This window comes from Drosophila erecta, unplaced genomic scaffold (genome assembly GCF_003286155.1).
Source record: "Drosophila erecta strain 14021-0224.00,06,07 unplaced genomic scaffold, DereRS2 tig00000000-arrow-pilon, whole genome shotgun sequence".
NCBI lineage: Eukaryota > Metazoa > Arthropoda > Insecta > Diptera > Drosophilidae > Drosophila > Drosophila erecta.
Window position 1 is genome coordinate 8,117,859 of NW_020825194.1, and position 18,919 is coordinate 8,136,777.

Genomic DNA, 18,919 nt, shown 5'->3' on the forward strand with positions numbered 1-18,919 from the left:
TTGAGTCCGCGATCAACTGTAGATTCCACCATATCTTAGGTCTAAATTAGTGCCATTTGTCGAACTGATTTTCTATATCGGCGCTTAGCACGTGTAGAACGCACGTTGCTGAAATTTTGTTATTTAAAACGCTAAATTACACAGCTCACCGATGGTGCCGAACGAGAAAAGCTTCCCCCGTGGCGGGACAATCCACACCGAGGCCAAGGCCGCCGACATCAGCTCGAATATCGTGAGTTTGCCCAGTGAATTCTTCGAGATCTCTGTACATACTTTTATGTCCCACAGGTTTTTGGTGCCTCGCAGAAGAAGGTGAAAAAGGCTCCGAAAGTGAAAGACAACTTCCTGAGCGACGAAACCGAGGAACAAAATGGCCAACTGGAGGCCTTCTCTGCGGAAACGCTCAATATGGACACGCTGCAGGAGGACATGTTGGTCATGGGGGTGGTCAAGGAGGCGACAGCCACCGCGCTGCAGATTGCCTTGCCCGGCCGGATGTTCGCGCGCACCATGGTGGCGGATATATCAGAGGCCTACACTCGCGTGGCCAAGGCGGCCATGTCCGGAGACACCAGCGAGTACCACGACCTAACCGAGCTTTTCCAGGTGGGTCGCATCGTCTACGGCAAGGCCATCAAAACAGAGATGCTGGGCACCGGACGGGTTAGCCTGCTACTCTCCCTCAAGCCGGCCGATGTGCATGGAAGTCTGCATCACAAGAGCATTAAGAAGGGATTCATCTTCTCTGGCGCCGTAGCGGAGATCCAGGAGCACGGCTATGTCATCGAGTCGGGAGTTCAAGGACTGCAGGCATTCGTGCCCTGCGAGGAGCCAGCACAGAAGCTACACGTGGGGCAGCTGGCTTTCCTGAAAGTCAAAAACGTTCACCACGACACCCACCAAAGCACCTGCACCTGTGTCCAGGTGGAGCAGGACCAGCTGCGCATCAAGAGCCAAAACGAGACGAATCTCGACTACATTCTGCCAGGCAGCATTGTGAAGTTTAAGGTGGCCAAGCATCTAAAGGATGGCCTCAAAGGCAGCATCATGAACGAATCCTTTAGTGCATACATCAATGAGCATCACCTGACTAACGCTTTGGATACTTTGGATGCCTACGAGCTGAATGAGGATTACAACGCCAGGGTGCTTTACGTGATGCCCCTAACAAAACTGGTGTACTTAACTCTTAATCTAGATATGAAAACTGGAGTGGCAGCAGAAAAAGATCAGAATGAGGAGGAGCAAGAGGAAGAGCCCCTCAAGGTGGGTACTGTGGTGGAGAAAGCCAAAGTCCTGCGCCTGGGCAGCGGTGGAGTGGTGCTGCTTCTTAACAAGAAACTGAAGGGCATTATATCCTATGGTTCCATTAGGGCCAACTTCAAAGGAAACTATGACAAGGACGAAGTGTTGTCCAAATACGGAAGAAAAACGAAGCATAAGGTTCGCATCCTAGGATACGATATCATAGAATCCTTGTACTACTGCTCCGATGATCCCAACGTGGTCAGCGAAAAACTGTACTGTCTGGAGGACATTACCGCTGGCGACCTGGTCACAGCGAAGATATTCAAGAGGGACGACAAGATCAAGGGATGGTCGGTGAAGATTGGCAAGGTCAACGGAATACTGGAACAGTTCTATCTGGCACCCAATGTCCGCTACGATGTGGGTCAGTCGCTGAAGTGTCGCGTCCTGGAAGTTAATGCCGAGCGAAAGATCTGCTACGTGAGCAATCGTAGCGAGTATTTGGGCAAGGGAATAAAATTTCTGACTGATATTGCGTCCGCTCACGTTGGAAACGTCTATATGGGCACCGTGGTCCGATGTGAGGACAATTATGTACTTGTCAAGTTTGGCAATGGCATTAAAGGAGTCTTGCACAGGCAGAATCTAAAAGAAAGTAACTCCTTCTTTGAGGGACAGACAGCCAAATTCCGCATTCTGACCCGCAACAAGGACCAAATCACTTTGACTCTGCCGGAGGACAAGTTCCAGCTAGGTGAGATCTGTCCCGTTGAGATAACCAATGCCTTGGATGCTGGTCTGGAAGTTAAAATCACCTACGCTGCCGACGATGACGAAGAGGATGAAGACGGGAATCCCAAGCTGGAGGAGTTCATGGGCCTAATACCACTGCGATTGTTGTCGGATCACATGGAACTGCTGCACGCCCAAATGCGTGTCCATCCCGCGGGCTCCTACACCGAAGCTGCCTGCATTATGCAGAACATCTTCAGCTTACGAGATGTCCCCTACTTCAGTGGCCAGCTCACCAAGGATTGGCAAACGGTTCAAGTGGGAGACATAATTCGCTCTTATGTAAAGCACGCCACGGAGCAGGTGGTGGACCTCATGGTGTGTGTTCGCAACTACAACAAACCGGTAAAGGTTCACGTTAAGATGCTTCGTCTGAATGCCGTGAAGAACGCGCCCGTGGAGCTAGTACCGGAGCAGCTACTTTTGGTGAAGGTTCTCAGCAAGGAGGTGGAAACTAAGACGCTAACAGTGTCAGCCAAGCTTACGGATGTCTGGACCGGAGATCTTAGTGATACTGCAAAACTGGTCGAAGGGTATGATCTTCAAAACATGATCTTATTGAGTTCATAATTAACTTTTTCTCCGAATTTCATTACAGCTATTTGAACGAAGTGGCGCAAATTAAGACAGCCCTTGAGGAAGCCTCTGCACCTATTTCAAAATACTCCGTTGGAGAGAAAATCAACGTGGTGTTCAAGGGCATCGACGCGACCTCCCATGACTGGGTCTACACAGTGGAGGGCAGTGCCAAGGTGTCCGCCCTGCTGCTCTCCAGTTTGGCTGGCACTGCCAAAGCTCCTGAGACGGGTAGCAAGCACGAGGCAGTTATTCTATGGGTCGACTACTCCAGCGATGTGCTACTCATTAGCAACAAGAAGCTGGACATTGCGCATATCTCACCAAGCGGAGAACTATCCACGAATCTGATCGGAAAGGCTGGCATGAAGGCCAAGGTGCTGCTGAAACTGGAGTCCGTAGCAGTGTGCTCGCTGAAGAAGGGCACAAACCCGTTAGTCATCTGCCCGATTCGGTTGCACCCCAACGATTTGGAAAACTCGGGAAGTGCCGAGCTGCGTCAAGGAGATTTCTGCAATATAGCCTTCATCCATGACAAGCTTCATATCGCAGTGCCTGAAACTGTTTGGCGCCTCTGGAGAGGAGTGAAGAGAACGGCGGACACACAGGCCGCTCCTGTAAAAGCCAAGAAGTCAAAAGTAGAAGAGCCACCCAAGCAGAAAAAGGCTACAATTGAGGAGACTTCTGCTAAGAAGAAAATCAAAGCGGAAACTAAAACGAAAGTAAAAGCGGAAACTAAAACGGAAGCCAAAGCCACGCCCACCAAGCGAAAGACAGAAGAGGTAGAACAAATTACCAATGGCCAAAAGAAGACGCCACCCCTGACCAATGGCGTTGTGAAGGAGAAACCCAGGCAGAACGGAAAGCTCTTTTTTGAGGATAAAACCCCAGCCAAGAATGCCAAGTTCGAAACACCTAAAAGCAATGGAGAAGGCAAGTCGCGTTTGCCCGGTGTGTCTAGTTTCTGGGAGGACGATCTGAACCAATCCAAGGAAACTTCCAGCGATGAGGACGAGGAGCTGAATGCGGCGGAAACACAAAAAAATGCAGCCAAGAAGAAACGCCTCAGCGCCAAGGAGAAGGCCAAGGCGGAGGTCAAGGAAGAGCAGCGATTGCGGGAGATCGAGGAGCGTAATGCTGATCCCAAGGCACGTCTGGAGACAATCGACCAGTACGAGCGACTTGTGATTGCCCAGCCAAACAACAGCATATCCTGGCTGAAGTACATCGCATTTCTTTTGTCCAACACGGAGATTGAAAAGGCTCGTGACTTGGCTCGAAGAGCGATATCAACGATATCCTTCCGGGAAACACAGGAACTGAGAAACATGTGGAGCGCTTTACTGAACATGGAACTCGTCTACAGCGACAACTTCGATGATGTGCTCAAAGAAGCCCTCAACTGCAATGATCCTTTGGAGATCTACATTAGTGTTGTAGACATCTTAAAGAGGAACAAGAAAAAGGACCGACTGTCCTCCGTGCTGACCACAATCCTCAACAAGTTTAAAACGGAGCTCAGGGTGTGGCCAGTGGCCGCCGAGGCGTATTTCTGGCTGGGCAAGTCCGACCAAGTCCACAATCTGCTCCAGCGCGCATTGCGGGGTTTGCCAAATCAAGAGCGTAGGTTTAATTTACTTAAGTTAAAATGTAACTGGTTTTAATTTTTTACATCGTTGCAGACATTCCCTGCATTGTGTCCTTTGCCAAGCTGTATGCGAAGCACGATAACAATGACATGGCGCAGACGTTGCTCGATGATGTAGTCACTTCCTATCCCAAGCGGATCGACATCTGGTCGGTGTATGTGGACATGCTTATCAAGGCGGGTCTAATCGATTCCGCGAGGTGAGTATCACAGATATAGAAAATAATGTGGAAAGATGCCTAATTCACTGACCGATTTCATTTCAGAAACGTTTTGGAACGTGCCGTGTTGCAAAAACTAAAGCCAAACAAGATGCAAGTCATCTACAAAAAGTATCTGCAGCTCGAGGAGAACCATGGAACGGATGCAACGGTGGCCAAGGTCAAGCAGCAGGCCGAACAGTGGGTGAAGAACTACGCCAAGGCGGTCAAGTAGTTCCATCTTGCCCCCGCATTGTAGATTGTAAATTAGGATTAAGGCCAAAAGTTACATACAGTGTTTTTTCATGATACTTTATTCTAAAACTATTTTAAATGAAGTGTGATTCCGAGTGTTACCTTTAAATATATATGTATGATAGTACCTATATATTATAGAAATACATATAAAACGTTGCTTTGGCCGTGACCCCTACACATAGAATGTAGGACTCATGCCAATATTCAACTTAAGACTTGAACAATAATTGAACATATTCTGTGCCACGGTGTAAAATGGATATGGGTTAACACTTCACGTTCAGGGCTACTGATTTGACGGATCGAAGTGGGTTTGGTGTGGGACAATGACCGTAGCGGTGACACTGACATTACAATGAGAAGTGACGTGATTTACTCTTACATATTAATCAATAATAAGAAATAAGACGCTAGCAAATGTTACAATGGTTTGTTGATTTAGCAATTAGATTTAATTTATACATAAAACAGTCTGCGGTCACTCCTTGAAGATACCTCGCGCCTTGGCAGACGGCTTGCGCACCCTGCCTCTGCTGCTCACGTTCGCCCGCTGGTCATCCGAGTCCACCGAAGTACCCTCCTCGTCTTCCGCCTGGTCCCGCTCGGTGGAGGCCTCTGATCGCTCCTGGGAGCTGGCATGGGCATCACCATTGCGGATTCGTTTACTCCGATGGGAATAGCCTGCCGCCGCCTCTTCCTCCTCAGACTGCTCATTGTAGCGCGGTCTCTTCTGGTTACGCCCGGTGCGCTGGTTGCCACCCCGATTGGCACGACGACTGCGCGGCACAACATAGTCGTCATCGTCATCGTTGTCATTCGCGACTGAGTTGTTGGATGGCGGCCGCCGTGTGCGCCGCAGCGAACGCTCCTGCGTTGTCGCAGATGAGGAGGATGTTTTCGCCTTGCGCCTCGGGCGGCCATTGCTGGGCGAGACGTAGCTGGTCAGTGGCTGATTGTCTTCCGAGTCGGAGTCTTCATCCTCATCTTCGTAGCTCTGCGAGCTAGAGCCTCCATCAGTGCCCTCATCGGAGGCAGCTGCATTCTCTTCCTCATGATCCTCGTCGTGCGAATTTGCCTGACTGGCGCGACCACGCAGACTTCTTGTGACCACGTTGCTCGTACTGTTGCTGTTCGTGGTAGAGGTGGGCCGCCGGTGATTGGCTATGGCTGAGAGCAGACGCGAGTTTTCAAGGACATCCAGACTGCTATCCAACTCATCGGCGTTTCGTTGGTGGCGCGAAAGAATGCGCCGCGGTGCCCTCGATGAATTCACGTTGCCTAGGTAGTTGTGATCGTGGGTAGAAACCGCTGGCCGCTGTTCTGCCCGTGATGCTGCGGCCGAGGACGTTGTTGAGGTGGCATGAGAACGGGTCATATGGGTATTCCGTTCTGGCGGCGAGGCTAATCGACGGCGCAGGCTCAGCGGATGAGGGGCCGCTGTTGCGGTTGAGCTAGTTTTTGCAGGTGGTTGATAATTTTCTGCAGGAAAAAAGGGTTAGCCACCGTTTTATTGACACCAATTTAAACTTACTTTGCTGATTGTTGGCCAGCGGCTCGTTGTCACTGTCGTCGTCGTCATCGTCACTCTGGGCTGGACGAATGACGGTGTTCCGGTTCGTGCGCAGCTGACGGGATGGACCGGCAATGGCCTGAGCCATAGCTGCTCTACTGGTAGAGGGCACGTCATCCTTCGTAGGTGTTGGCAGTATCTAGAGGTTAAGAAAGGTATATTAGATAAGTTTGCTAAAAGTTACTTGGTGTGACGACTAACCTCCTCGGCTTCCTCACTGTCTTCTTCCTCTTCCTCCTCCTCCTCTTCTTCTATATCGCTGCCACGACCCCAGTCCATTAGCGCTCTCTTGGCGCTCTGGCGCGTGGGTCTGATAACAGGAGAGTCTGTATCGGACTCGATGATGCGACCGTTGCGCACAGGCAGGTGGTAACTGTGATCATTCTCGGCTCCAAGATGCGAAGAGGTTCTGCTTCCGTTGGCCCGGGTGTTCCGTGAAGGACTTTCTAGGCTGGAGTTGGAGGCAGCTGCGGCACTGGTACTCGGTCCATTGCCAATTGGTTGGGATCTGCTGCCTGCCGAACGGCCCTTTCGACGCCCTATCTGGCTATCCTGGGTGCTCTCATCGTGCTGTGATTGAGAAGCCGCCTCTTCTGCGGAACTGCCCACCATGCGACGTGTCCGACGTGGCAAACTGGGGCCAGGAGAAGCATTGGCTGGACTTTTGTTCAACCGCCGCCTCTTGCTGGAGTGGCCATTTGTCTGCCTGTTGCTGGACGGGCGTGTGGCACCTGGTCGTCGGCGGCTGCTGCGTCCCTCGTTGGGATTGTAGCTATCCTCGGAATCGTTGACATTGGAGTCATCGCTAAGCCGTTGCCGCTGCCTTGCCCTGCGCGTGCGTGTCTGCTGGGGCGAACTATCATTGGATTGGGCTCTTTCCTCTTCATCGCTGGTGGCATCGGACGTGGCTTGTGCACTGGTTTCCTCCTCCTCTTCCTCCTCGCTACTACTGCTTTTGATTCGACGCTGTTGGGCGGCGGATGAAGAAGTCACGCGGTTGGAGCCAGATGAACTAGCACTTACGGCCACACCGTTTCGCCGACGAGAGCGCCCTCTCGTCGATTCCTCTTCCTCCTCATCATCATCGTCGTCATCATCATCCTCTTCGTCCTCATCTTCACTGGAGTTTGCGACTGGTAATCTTCTGGCCGCCGCTGTTGGCTTTTGATTGCGGCGCGTAGATCGCACCTTTTGGGCTCGCTTATTGGGACTGCTGCTGGAACCACCGCGTCCTCCTCCACTGCTGCCCGACTTGTTTTTATTAGCGCGCCTACATGCCGCCTTCCAGCTAGTGACCACTGTCTTGATATGCGACTCAAATAGCGCACTGAGTCGCAAGGTCATGGAGTAAATCTGAAAAGAATTGGAAACATACGATCAATTAGAATTGGTTGCAAAACTGTTGAAAGGATTGCGTGGTAAAGAACGTTAGTACACAGGCTGGGAGATGAAAAACCTTACCGCTAGATTATCCTACATTAGATGATAGTCACGGAGATCGTCATTCATTTGGTTAGACATTATGTCAAAATGTTTTGATGGGTTACATATTTTTTAGATTGTTTTTGTTTTTTACATTTTTGATGGTCATGAGTTGGGGTGGTTAATTTGAAGATCGAGATTGAAGGCATGTTCACGGAAGGCAAAAGAAACGTAAAGAATAGATGGATGAGCTTGCATTTGTGTCTACGTGAGTGAGTATGGGATGGGGTCACAACTTAAACGACAAGGCAATAGCTGAGAAAGTGGGTGGATATCTCAGTCTTGGAATGCAATAAATGACGATCTGCAACCGATCTGCCAATCTGCTCTCCACTCACCCGTGAGCGCTTGTTGGTGTTGTAGTTCTTGGAGTTTTGGAAGATCAGTCGCACATCCTTGGCAAAGTCCAACGGATCGTCGTAGTTGCCGCCCAGCAGATCCTCCTTAACTGTGCGCAGATCCATAGGAGTAGCTATGATCTCCAGGTAGTCAGGGAAGTCGATGGTGTCAACGGGCTCGCGGAACGGCGCCGAATCTGTTCTCGCCCACATCAAATCAAGCAGTTGACGGCAGTCGGCACGCCAGTCCCCTTCCGAGTGAATTCGAGTGGATCTAAAGGAGATTGGGTTATAGGGCATTATTATGGGAACTGAAAAGGGTAGCTTATATATATATTCTCACCGCCTGGCTGAGGAAACTCTTTGCCTAGCTGCTGCTGCAGCTGCTGAAGTAGTTGGTCCTGTGCTGGTCGATGGTACTACATCCGAATCTACCTCGTTCTCCGACTCGGACGAATGGTACACATCTGCAAGCTGATGATAAACAGCAGCCACATCTATCTCATCCGGTTCCCTACAAGACGTATATTTATAAGAAGTCCTATTTTGGAGCTGTAATCCCTTTACTCACCTTATGATTCTCAAACAAAGATCTGTTACGATTCGCGCATGCTTGACGATAATGGCGTGCCGGCGATTGTACTGTTCCGCATTGGTAGCCAGGTAGCGCACATCGAACTGGGCTGAGGTTATTCGGCGGTAGAAGTGATTCTCAAAGCGAGACTTTATCGTGGTCAGATCGATGGGGTATTCGATCAGATAAGCGTAGTCCGGATATATGTTAAGGTCGACGGGGGCCAGGAAATGTTCCGCTATAGAGAGACGCATAACCTGTAAGAAAATCAATCAATAAATAAATAATACAATTTAGAATAATCAACGGCAATCCTTACCTGCTCCAAACCATTGATAATGCGCCTGCAGGTGCCATCGCGATCCCCTCTGTGCCATTCTTCGGACTTGGGCTGGTATAGAGTGGCGCGAATCTCCTCCGGCAGAACTGGAACAGCACCTCCCACCTCGTCCGGTACTCTTTGCTGGTCGATGGGTTCCATGTCCCAGGGACTCAGAAACTCGTATTCCCCGTTATCCCAGCGCACTCGGAAACACATGAAGGACGAGTCGGGGAAGTCAGCAGAGAGTGTGTGGCGCGATTCAATCTGGCCCATCCACCAGCCGTCGACAATCATACACCGAAACCGATCACCAATGCTCCAGTTGCGCTGTAATCCAAGATCATAGGCCTGGCGCAGCACCAAAAAGTCCAGAACGTCGGGCATATCGTGGTACTTGATCTTAAACCTTGTCCCCGTCATGTTGCCCTCTTCATCGATGATGGCCAACTTCAAGCAACACAGTCGGGGTGGGCGGATTTCGTACTTGATTCCGATCACACGCACCAGCTCGTGGTCGCGGAGTGTGTGAAAGTTCCACGGCTCCGAACTGTGCGAGACCTTATAGACCTTTTTCAGGCGAACTGCATCCAAGTACTTTGCATGTCCTTGCCGGAAGTACACCACCTCATCACCCATCTGGGGGGAATAGATTGCCTTTCGTGGAATCACCTCAGATAGCCACTCAGCTGGACGATACAGCTCCGGTATCTCTCCATTTGCATCTGTGGGCGGAAACAAAACGGTCTTGCGTCCAACTTTGCGGGCCGTAACCTGTCCGCCTCTGGATCTGCCCGCACGCTCATCATCGCTGCTGTCATCGCTACTGCGGGGTCGCCGTGAGAGTGGCTTACGCTTGGATCTTTTTGGTGGTTCCAGATTTGGGCCAGGAGTATCCGCCACCCAGTCAGAGTAATCGGAACTAATCGTTTCCGACTCATCGCTGCTGTCCTCCAGGTTTTCCTCCACATTCGAGTAGCTGGTGTCGCCAGATGAGTTGCTGGACACTTCTTCCTCCTCTTCCTCGGGCGGCGGCGCTACCTCATCGTAGCGCTCTGGCTCCTGATCTCTAACAGCACGAGTGCGGTAAGCGGGTTGTGGCTGTCCCCCAGCAGGCTGGGCGCCACGTCTTCGTCCAGCTCTTGCGCCACCGCCATTGGCACGTGTGTTCCGTGGCCTGCCCACGCTACCCGGCTGTTGCGAAGATGCTGCACTGGCAGTGTTTATCATGATGGGTCGACGGCGCATTTCGCGTTTGTACTCTTGCTTTTCAAACTGGCCGGCAGAATAAATAGTCTGCTTAAGGTTTTGCAACTGGGGATACTTCATGGGACGCACATAAGTGCGTCGGATGAACTTTAGAGGTAGCGCCTGTTGGACTGGTGCCTGGCCAGGATCGGCTACCGGTTCAGCCGGATGTTGAGGCGGCCCGGCTTGATCCTCAGCTGGTGCAGCAGCTGCGGCACCCCATCCTTGGCGAGGCGTAGTTAAGCGACTGCCCAGGACATTGCCACGGGAGGATTGCCTGCCATTGGAGTCTGGCATTTGACGATTGGTTAAACGTTCGAAGGGTTGGTTGCCGTTGGTCGGATTGGCATCATTGGCATTGACATTAACCGACTGCCGATTGGCCAGGGCTGCAATCATGCGGTCGATATGGGAGTAGTTAGCTCCCTGTGGTCCTCCAACAGGAACGGAAGGCAATGCTGCTGGTGGAGCCTCAGCGGGTGCAGCGGCTACAACAGCATCTCCTCCTGCACCTCCATCATCGATTACAACTCCATCCACGCCTACCCTTAGATTTGGGATCAATTGGTCCAGGCTGCAGCTCTCACGGCCAGGCACAAATCGTTGAAACCTAGATGGATGCGGGTTGCCATCTGCATCGACAAGGAAAGGCGGTGGCATTAGATGTGGCATTATCTGTGTCTGCTCGTCAATCACATGGTGCTGCGCATCTCTCACTATAGGTCGGAAATCTGTGTGAAAGAACAGCTCCGTCGGAAGCTAGAAGATAAAATACATTAACTGTATCCTTTTCAATATCCATCGATTCCTCAACCAACTTACCATTTTGTACTTTTCAATGCACACTCCCAAACCAAAGATCAGGATGTGTCCATGCGAATCGGTGGCAGCTATCATTGTGCCATCCGGTGACCACTTGGCATCGAAGACACTGCCATGGCCTTGGCCATCGATGTCGTTAAAAAAGTTCGCCACACAAACGCCCTGCTCAATGTCCCACAAAAATACCTGGCCGTCGTGGCCGGCGGAAAGCAGGACATGCTCATCTCTTGGGTTCGACTCAAGCACGTAAAGCTCATCCTTGTGCCCACGCAGAACACGATGCAGCTTGGCTGATTTCGAGTCCCAGATTTTGATCTGTTTTAAAATGGGATTATTAATTATAATTTTACATTAAGTAATAAGAGGGAATACTTACAGTAAAATCGTTAACGGCGGTGATGACATAACGGTCCGAAGCATCCCAGGCCACCATGGTTACCTTAAGCCTCTTTCCCTCCTCTGGTTCCGGGCAGCTGCAATTTAAATACAAAGTTATTAGTTCTTAGTTAATCGAGTTCCTTGCAAGCTAGCTAAATTTCTGTGTCTAGCACTTACCTGGCCAGACGCTCCGTCATGCATAGTTTGGAACTTTTCCACTGCTGCGACTCAAAAGTCCAGATGTGTGCGGTGCCGTCTTTGCTGCCTGAGATGAATCTCAGTCCACGATGCGACCACTGCACCGAGTCTACGGCGTCCGTGTATGCTTCCGTCTCCAATATCCGTTTCGGACCTTCCTCGCCCATCATATAGACGCGCACATGGTGATCGGCAGAGCCAGCGGCCAGAAAAATGCCGCCCGGCGAGAAGGTGGTACACATCATCTGCGCTTGTCCAGGCCGCAGCTTCTCGTGATACTGCGTTGGCTTCGGGGCAAATGTGATCTTTTGCCCGCGCGGCGTTGAGTATTGCCAGAAGGCGATGGACCCATCTGTGCTGGTGGTCACCAGGTATTTCAGATCGCTCCGTGGCGACGGACAAAAGTTCACCGAAGTAATCATGCCCGTGTGAGCAGACAGTACGGCGATGGGTGAGGTGGTTTGCATGTCCCACACCCTTAGGATGTGATCTAATGATCCGGCGGCCAGCATCGTATTGTCCAAGTTAATGGCGATGTCTGTAATCTCGGATGAAGCGCCTCGCAGAGTGGCCAACAGGCGGCCATCTGCCGCTGACCATATTTTGATAAGCAGATCATCGGCTCCGGTGATAATGTATCTCCCTGTGCGGTCAAACAACACACAGTACACCGAGGACAGGTGGCCCACAGTGCGACGAAGCAATTTTGTCCGGCGATACAGGTCCGTGGGCACGAGCAACTTACGACGCACTTCCCCGCCGTGCTCACGTCCAGTAAGAACGCGATCTACGAAAAAAATAAGATGATTACTATCTGATATGCCCCTGAAACTCTACCATGAAACTAACCTAAGTTGTGGGTCGGCTTCGTGAGGCGCGAATCCGGCAGCGAGACTCCATTAAGGCGCGTGCAGTAGTCCTTCAAGGAGCGATGGCAGTAGACGGTTTCCTTGGTACGCAGGAGGTTCTGGCGCCCAGTACCCAACAGCGAGTTGATGCCCGGCACACTGGGTGGGAGCTCGCGATCCACCAGTGGACCCAGACGGCTGCATATTTCAAGCAAGTGATTGGCGCCAATGTGCTTGTACTTTCGTTCCTACAAATTCAAAAATTAACGTCTTTCTATCGATTTGTCGATAACCAGTGCGATAGCTTCAACAACATATGGTTGTCTCGTTTCCTCTCGCACAAGTCAAGGCAAAGTGGTGGTTGCTTGCATATGTCTGTGCGCATGGGCATGTGTATGTGTGCGAAAGCAAAATGTCGGCTGACTGCAGCTAATTGTTAAAACTAAATTACAGCGAATTTGTTTAAAAATTAGGATTTTTCAAAATTTGCAATTTTGATGGGGGTTTTAGAATTTTTGCTTTCGACTTTGGCCTTTTACGAATTTTTGTTAATTTTGTTGTCCTTTTAATTAAATAATTGCTTACTTAGATGTTAATTTAACAGTCAGAATGATTGATGCCTTTAGTTGTAATGTTTTCTTTAATTAACAACTTAATTTTGATATGCAACTTTTGTCTCTATCCCCTCACCCAATGACGTCACAAAGGCGCACGCACGACAGAGATGGAATATGCCGCAGCAGACACACACTTACGCAAGACTTAAATGCCGATCAAAAGTAATTAAACGATAACTGTGTAAAGCTAATTGATTAATTATGAAAACACTCACCAATTCTTCAAAGGTCTGCTCATGCTCGTTTCCCTGCCAATCGAGGCGACGCGGCAAAACCTGGGAATCAAAAGGTGTATATATATAGACGTGTGTAAATATATATATGCATGTATGACTCTTATCACTTGCACTCCGTGACGTCGACGATGACGTCGCGGGGGCATCCCTATGATTCCATTTCTTTTTTCGTGTTCTTCGCTTTATTGGATGGACTATATATTCACGTGGCCCCAGCAAATCCACAATTCAGTCAGATTCCCAACTCTGAGACATGCGGACGTACAAGTGGGTATTTCGTCGTTCGCTGCCGGCAGCAGAAACAACAACAAAACCATAACAAAGCGTATAAACAAACGCGGTTTTCTATTTTTTTTTTTTTTTGGCCCCCCTCCCTCATTGCGAGTAGGTAATGTCTGTGCCCAAAACACAGCAGCAGCCCCAGCGAAACTCACCTTCTTCTCCTCGAGTTCCCGGATCAAAACCTATAGTTGGATGGAATATAGTTTGAAAATTAGTGTAAATGTTTGTAAACAAAACGAAATTGCGCTCTTTTTCCGCGAAATCCGATTCCACAGCGATCTCGCGCGAGCGCTGCTTTCAACCCACCTTTGCCGTCTCCTCCAGCGGTCCCGCGGCCAGGAACTTGGAGATGAGGAAGTACAGCTCTGCAAGATAGGGAATTTCACGGGTTTTAGTGCAACAAGTTGTCGGGAACGCGCTCGCAGGGAGTCCCCAATATGCCAAATATATCTGGCAAAAGGGGCCCGTGCATTTCGCTTGGCCAAACGCAGTCGAAAAAACGCAGGCATTCGATTCGAAGGGCGAGCGAAACACAGACACACATTATACAGAGTCAAAGGGGCTGCGTTTCGGGGCTCCAATGGGGGCACTCGCTGTGCCATCGGGCGGTACGCACCTGGCTTTAGATCATCACCGGAACTGGGCTGTCTAGTTTCCATTATTCATTGCGAATTGCAGCTCCGATTATGACAAAATTGCAGTTGCTTTCTTCTAAAATTCTTTTCGCAGCTTCTTCTTCCCGTGTGACACTCAATTGCCATTCGCCACGAATGGCTTGCGCAGGCGTATCGATAGTTGGTGAAGGGGTTCACGAGGTGGCTATCGACTGTCAGCCGACGGGGGCAATTTTCGTATTTGAATTTGTGAAGATGCCCTGAAGTGCTTCGCAGGTTTCTATGATCTGAGATATTTATATTATGATTAATTAGTCATACTCTTACAATAATCCAAATATGCCAAAGGCCTCGAAAAAATAATCGGAGCCATTCGATTGGAATTTAAACTTTTTAGTTAATTTATCTTTAGTAGTTTAACGAATCAATTAATGGCTTACAATTATTCGATTTTAATTTAACAATGTCATTTAATTGCTACTTTACATAATTACTGAAAAATAGTTGTATGATTTGATAAAATAAACGGATATTTGTAACATGTACAATTTTTTTTTAATTTTCAAATTTTCCCATTGGTATCGATTATTTTGAAGTTATACTGCGCTTTATTCTGGGTGAATGGCAAGGACAATTTTAAATAGTATATAGTATTATAGTATAGTATTAACTATAAAAAAAATTGCAACAACTTATTATTTGAAAGCTATGCAGAAAATACAAATTTATATTTAAATACGTATATTCAATCGTGAATACCCCAAATGTCAAACGCACACCACTAGAAGTGGATATCGGAGCAGCTGCGATAATTATTTTTTTGGGAGATTTTGTCATTTTCTCATGTAACAAAAAGTGGAATTAGCCACAAAATAAGCAGAAGTAATAAATGCTCTCGGTAAATAAATAGCGGAAAAGGCGATAAATAAAACAGCGAACATGGAGTGCAATCTGGGCAGCGAGATTGGCCAGAAGATGCGAGTAAGTTATTGGAAAAAATCAATGAACTCGTTATGGATACCACTCAGATTGGATACTCTAATAATATACATATGTTTTTGCACTCCATTAATAGAGCGCCGTAAAAGCAAAGCTGCTGGAGCTGGGAACCGGCGGATCGGCCGGTTTTATAGACGATGAATTGCCGGACTACGTCATGGTCATGGTGGCTAACAAGCGCACCAAACAACAAATGAACGCCGAGCTGAATTTATTCCTAGGCGATCAGACCGACCTCTTTGTCACCTGGCTGCACGAGGTGCTGCAAAAGCTCCAGGAGGTCACACTTCCCACATCCAGTGGTATGTTGGATAAGCTCATCTTTCTGAAGCACCCAATAACTCCCATTTTTTCAGCTTCCAGCAAGAAGCGCAAGTCTCGCGGCCAGGGAGAAACAACAAAAGTCAAGGAAAAGGAGAAGGACAAAAAAGGCTCCAAGAAGGATAAGCGTCCGCACCGAAAGTCCGGAGATGAGCTGTCGGAACCACAGTCAAGTTCCGCAGATGCCATGCCCATCATCAGCTCCATCACAGATGTATTTGCCGAAGAGCTACTCGAGAAGGCAAAGAAAACTATGGACATCGATCTCAGTGCCAAAGACGAGATCCTGCACAAAAAGAAAAAGCGCAAGTCCATCGAGGATGAGGATGCATCGTCCAGTAGGGCACTAGATGTGGCCGCTGTGTCCGAGATCAGCTCAACTACTACCGGTGTTAACCGGCAAAAAGATCTAGCCGAGCTGGCCGAAATCCAAAAGAAAATTCATGCAGCCAAGAAGCATTTACGCCAGATTGGCGAGATCGGGGATGAGAGCGATGAAGACGATGAGGATCTTTTGAACTTGAGCGCGCGGGAGGAGTCTGTAGACCAGGAGCCAGACGATGATCCCCCGCAAACGGAGGCGCCACCACGAAAAGCTAAGAGTCCCATTATTTTTAACAGACGCGAGAAGACACCCGAAAAGGGTCCAGAGGCAGAAACAGATATCAATCCACGCCAGGAAGAGGCGGAGGAGAAGAGCCCTACAAAAGATACGGCAACTGAAAAGGCCAAGGAAGACCGGTCTGAGCGGCGATCAGTGCATGACCGTCTCGGTTCAAAGGCCCAAGCGCCAGCAGAGCGTTCACAGCGCAACCAAAAGGAGCTTTATGTGCCGGCCCATCGGCGACGCAGCGAACCCGAGGTCAGCAAAGACCGCAGTCAAAGGGAGCGCTCCCGAGAACGACGCTCCAGCCGCGATACCTCTAGGGACACCAACCGAAATCACCGTCAGCGTCGTTCGCCTAGTCCAGAGGCTCCAAGTACAAAGCAACGCATTGGCTCCCGGGTTATTGTGGCCGTAAACAAGCCACCTGAGCCGTCGGACGATGAGGACATGGCCGACAAGCCAGTCAACTCCGTGATTAAGATCAAGCCCAGGCCAAATGTTTCTCCCAGGCGACAGGCATGCAAGAACCTCCTATTGCGAGCCGTGGCCGACGCCCAGCGCTCCACAATTCTGGCCAAGACTTCGACAAAGAAGGAGGACGAGGATGTCGGCAAGATCACAAGCTCTCTGGGCAAGCGCAAGTCGGTAGATAAGAGTGATCGAACTCGTGAACGTGATCGCGAGAGAGACCGAGGCAAAAGGAGTGCACCAGGCAACGAACTCTTCCGGCGCACCACTCGGGAATTAGTGGTAAATGTGACACAAAGGGACGGCAAGCGTACACGGCGATCCAACGAGAGTCGCGCAGAGATCAAAGTGGTGGAGGAAGAATATACACCAAGCCTAGTGACTGAGCAGGTCGAGACGTATGTGCCGCAGTTGCTGACCAATGTGGATGAATTGGATTTGCACATCAGCTCCCACGACGAGCCAAGTCCCAGTTCCGGAGCCCTCAAGACTCAGTTTGTGGTTACGTTAAACGGCGACAAAGCTCTCGGAGGCAACAATGGTAAAGGAGGCGTCTTTCGCAAGCGGCCGAGCAACTCACGTAGACGCTCCTCCTCGCCAGTTTCCACCCCACAAGTGTCCTCCTCCAACATTGAGCCCACGTCTACGACGGCTGACAAGCGACGCCGATCCAATCGGGATAGAAGCTTCTCGCCATCGCCGAGACAGAGCAGTGGGTCACCCTCCCTGCCGACAACACGCAGCATCAATCGCAGCGAGGTTCTCCGGCAACCACAGGAGATCAAGAAGATCATCATTAAGAATGACACGGATGAGGATGATGAAATGCACGGGTCACCGAAGAAACGATCACCCAACAAGCGCCAACAAGCGGGGGCAGCTAACACATCGGCCAATGGGCACAAGGACACTAAGGATAAGGCTAAAATAGAGGAAGGCTCGACAACTCCACCGCTGCCAGCCAAACCAAAGGCGCGGGCGGAGAAGAGAGCTTCCAGCAAGGAGAAATCAGTAAGATCCAATTCATCGGAAGCGTCATCGGCCGCCAAATCCGCCAGCGCGTCAACTTCCGTTTCTACAACTACCAAAGCCAAGCACACGCCAATTCGCTTCACTCTTAAAAGTGAGCACGAGCCGAGTGTGAGTAAGAAGCGTCGTTCTGGCAGCCCCGATCGTGATGTCGTGGCTCCGGAGAAACGCAGAGTATCCATACGCAATGCGGAGGACAGGAAGTACGACAACTTGCCGGCGTGTAAGTGTATTTATTATTCAAATCTAAATTAGACAATTACTTAAGAACTTACCACCTTGTTAGTGAGCGCAGTTAGCGTGGATTCCACCGTGCTGAAGGTGAGCAAACCCAAGGAGCGTTGCAAATATCATCCCAACTGCACAAAGCAGTTCTGTGAGTACTACCATCCCACGGCGCCATGCAAGTCTTTCCCCAACTGTAAGTTCGCGGACAAGTGCATGTACTCGCATCCGAAGTGCAAATTCGACATGGCCTGCATGAGCATAGACTGCAACTACGCCCATGGCGGGCAAAGGGATCTAAGCCATGTGCAGCTTGCTGCTCCACCACTATGTAAGTGATAACTTTTGACTTTACTTTTACAATACATTTACATTTTACATTTTTATAGCCTCTCACATCATACCAGTGCAAAACTACAAGTCGATATCGGCCCCTGTTACATCAACGACTGCGACTACGATGTGCAAGTACTATCCCAATTGTTCCAAGTTGGGATGCACCTTCTATCATCCCAAACCCTGCCGCTTTGGCAAGAACTGCGTAAACAAGCTGGAGTGCATCTTCTACCATCCGGAGATGCAGAGCAAATTCAAGTGGGTGGCATCTTTGGGTTAATGTGGACTGCACTTTCGTTCAAATGATATTTAGCAAATGTACTCTGGACTCCTGGCCATTGGCCACTATTCGATACCCCTTATTTCAAGTGTATGATTAGGCGAGCTTGGAGTTTTTTCTATTTATATACACGACGTTGTATACCTATTTAATCTTCATTATTATTTGCATTCATCCTACTGCTTATAATTGATAACTCGTGTATTAGTCATTAGCAGCTCTCTCACATAAATGATAAACAAAACAAACATTTGTTGGTCTTGCGAATTTGTTTGCATTCAAACCATTAAGTACACGTCATGGTAAAGTTGACGAATAAATTTAGCAATAGTTGCTACAAATTGGAAAAGAAAACGATTTTATATATGTGGTTTGGCGGGTGTCTTTAAGTGGTTAATTGAATAGA

At 49.5% G+C, this 18,919-nt stretch overlaps 3 protein-coding genes across 3 annotated transcripts; 2 read left to right on the forward strand and 1 right to left on the reverse strand.

Moving 5' to 3' along the window:
• The first annotated feature begins 29 nt into the window (after window positions 1–29).
• Window positions 30–4,949, forward strand: LOC6554832 (protein RRP5 homolog). Its single transcript, XM_001981969.3, has 5 exons — window positions 30–232; window positions 289–2,573; window positions 2,639–4,239; window positions 4,299–4,464; window positions 4,531–4,949. Exons 1-5 carry the CDS (start codon window positions 152–154, stop codon window positions 4,697–4,699), a joined length of 4,302 nt encoding a protein of 1,433 aa, XP_001982005.1. The 5' UTR covers window positions 30–151; the 3' UTR covers window positions 4,700–4,949.
• LOC6554842 (bromodomain and WD repeat-containing protein 3) lies at window positions 4,756–14,418 on the reverse strand. Its single transcript, XM_001981970.3, has 15 exons — window positions 14,251–14,418; window positions 13,941–13,999; window positions 13,787–13,816; window positions 13,332–13,391; window positions 12,501–12,747; window positions 11,631–12,438; window positions 11,452–11,548; window positions 11,076–11,390; window positions 9,006–11,012; window positions 8,684–8,943; window positions 8,456–8,626; window positions 8,113–8,386; window positions 6,494–7,645; window positions 6,254–6,431; window positions 4,756–6,201 (listed from the first exon to the last, which is right to left on the reverse strand). Exons 1-15 carry the CDS (start codon window positions 14,291–14,293, stop codon window positions 5,201–5,203), a joined length of 6,702 nt encoding a protein of 2,233 aa, XP_001982006.1. The 5' UTR covers window positions 14,294–14,418; the 3' UTR covers window positions 4,756–5,200.
• Window positions 14,419–14,991: 573 nt separating this feature from the next.
• Window positions 14,992–18,867, forward strand: LOC6554843 (zinc finger CCCH domain-containing protein 14). Its single transcript, XM_001981971.3, has 5 exons — window positions 14,992–15,229; window positions 15,324–15,549; window positions 15,604–17,895; window positions 17,959–18,228; window positions 18,287–18,867. Exons 1-5 carry the CDS (start codon window positions 15,188–15,190, stop codon window positions 18,511–18,513), a joined length of 3,057 nt encoding a protein of 1,018 aa, XP_001982007.1. The 5' UTR covers window positions 14,992–15,187; the 3' UTR covers window positions 18,514–18,867.
• Window positions 18,868–18,919: the final 52 nt, after the last annotated feature.

Coding starts and splice junctions, on each gene's coding strand:
- LOC6554832 (XM_001981969.3), top strand. CDS start 152: ATGGTGCCGAACGAGAAAAGCTTCCCCCGTGGCGGGACAATCCACACC. Junction 233..288: donor CCGACATCAGCTCGAATATC/GTGAGTTTGCCC, acceptor TATGTCCCACAG/GTTTTTGGTGCCTCGCAGAA. Junction 2,574..2,638: donor ACTGCAAAACTGGTCGAAGG/GTATGATCTTCA, acceptor ATTTCATTACAG/CTATTTGAACGAAGTGGCGC.
- LOC6554842 (XM_001981970.3), bottom strand. CDS start 14,293: ATGGAAACTAGACAGCCCAGTTCCGGTGATGATCTAAAGCCAG. Junction 13,817..13,940: donor CGCTGGAGGAGACGGCAAAG/GTGGGTTGAAAG, acceptor ATCCAACTATAG/GTTTTGATCCGGGAACTCGA. Junction 11,013..11,075: donor GCATTGAAAAGTACAAAATG/GTAAGTTGGTTG, acceptor TTTATCTTCTAG/CTTCCGACGGAGCTGTTCTT.
- LOC6554843 (XM_001981971.3), top strand. CDS start 15,188: ATGGAGTGCAATCTGGGCAGCGAGATTGGCCAGAAGATGCGA. Junction 15,230..15,323: donor AGATTGGCCAGAAGATGCGA/GTAAGTTATTGG, acceptor CTCCATTAATAG/AGCGCCGTAAAAGCAAAGCT. Junction 15,550..15,603: donor CACACTTCCCACATCCAGTG/GTATGTTGGATA, acceptor CCATTTTTTCAG/CTTCCAGCAAGAAGCGCAAG.